Consider the following 1,321-nt stretch of genomic DNA (forward strand, 5'->3'; position numbering starts at 1 on the left):
TCAAAACTGCAGCTTCTCTCTTCTTGTTCAGTTAAGATTTGAAAATGAAACAGAGAAGCTGATTGATCAGCATAAATTGCTTTTCAGAATGAATTTCAGGGTATCCAATCCTCTGGGTAATACAAATACAATGTGTGTCTCATCATGTAATATTCTGTACTTTTCACAGGCTCTTGAAACTGAAGTAAAAGACTTTTTGACCCAACTAACAGGAAAGACACCAGCAACACAAGTTAACGAGATCAACAGAACTATCAGGGTCAAAGGATACTTTGATACAGAACTCCAGACTTGGCTTGGAGAGAAGGGCTTTTAACATGAGCACAACTGAGAGCCTTTGCCTCACTGGGGAAGGTGGAAGTGGTGTAGTCACCGTAAACAATGGCGGCTATCGTTGTAAGTTCCACTTGTGGTTGCCTGTGCAGAAGCAGGCTTTGAATATACTTGTAAAATAGACATAACCTTCCAAAATATTTGTATTATTGTACATGTGATTCTTGCTAATAAAGCATTGTTTTCCAATTTGTTATTGCTTCATGTATGAAATTTAATGTGAATCAATGTTTGAAAGCATACATAAGGTGTTTTCCCTTTCAGGGAAATGGGGGGCACAGCTACTGGTTTTGTCTCCTTCTCTGGGAAGACAGGTACTCAAAAGGAATACCTGCACAGTTGAAGTAGAATTATCCTTAGCAATACTTCAAAGTTTGTTCAGTGAGCCATGCTCCAATTTTGGATTTACACTGCCTGTCCAGAAAAAAAGTCACCCACTCTAATATTTCATTGGATCACCTATAGCTTTGATTACAGCTCGCATTCACCATGGCATCATTTAGTAAGCTTATGCAATGTCACAACATTTATTTCTGGCCTGAGTTGCATTCATTTTTCCCCAGTCATCTTCCAGGACAGCCCATGAGAGAAGGCTCCGCCTGCCTGCAACAGGAAACACATCAACCACATTACATAAAAAGACTCCTCCTTCCATTCCAATTCAGTTTTTTTGTGTTTCCTCCGGCTACACAGGGACATCGTAATGTTTGTTATTTTGAGGCTCATTATTTTATTGCCTTAGGCAGGGCCTAAACCCGCATGCGTCGGGACCTACTCCAGGCAGAGCCTGCTGAGGCGCATGCAGTGTTTGTTTCCTTTATCGGACCCCCATCCGAGTTGGCCAAGGTTCCTCTCCGTCGCTCAGGGAGGGAAACCATCCTCCTGACGTAAGTGGCTCCAGACGGTGGCCCCCCCGGTGTGCAGTGTGGTGAGTTCCCCAGTGGCAGCAGAGCACCCCCTTGTGATAGCATATCAAATCGGGGCAGCA

At 43.5% G+C, this 1,321-nt stretch overlaps 1 protein-coding gene across 1 annotated transcript in view; it reads left to right on the forward strand.

Annotated features, from left to right (window-relative positions):
* MRPL49 (mitochondrial ribosomal protein L49) overlaps positions 1 to 361 on the forward strand; it is a 3,944-nt gene extending 3,583 nt beyond the window's left edge. The window contains exon 4 of the mRNA XM_018554312.1: positions 170 to 361. Within this exon, the coding sequence (XP_018409814.1) occupies positions 170 to 316 (147 nt within the window). The 3' untranslated portion in view covers positions 317 to 361. The remainder of the gene's footprint in view (positions 1 to 169) is intronic.
* The last annotated feature ends 960 nt before the right edge of the window (positions 362 to 1,321 follow it).

Source organism: Nanorana parkeri, unplaced genomic scaffold (assembly GCF_000935625.1).
Source record: "Nanorana parkeri isolate BGI_ZX_2015 unplaced genomic scaffold, ASM93562v1 scaffold153, whole genome shotgun sequence".
NCBI lineage: Eukaryota > Metazoa > Chordata > Amphibia > Anura > Dicroglossidae > Nanorana > Nanorana parkeri.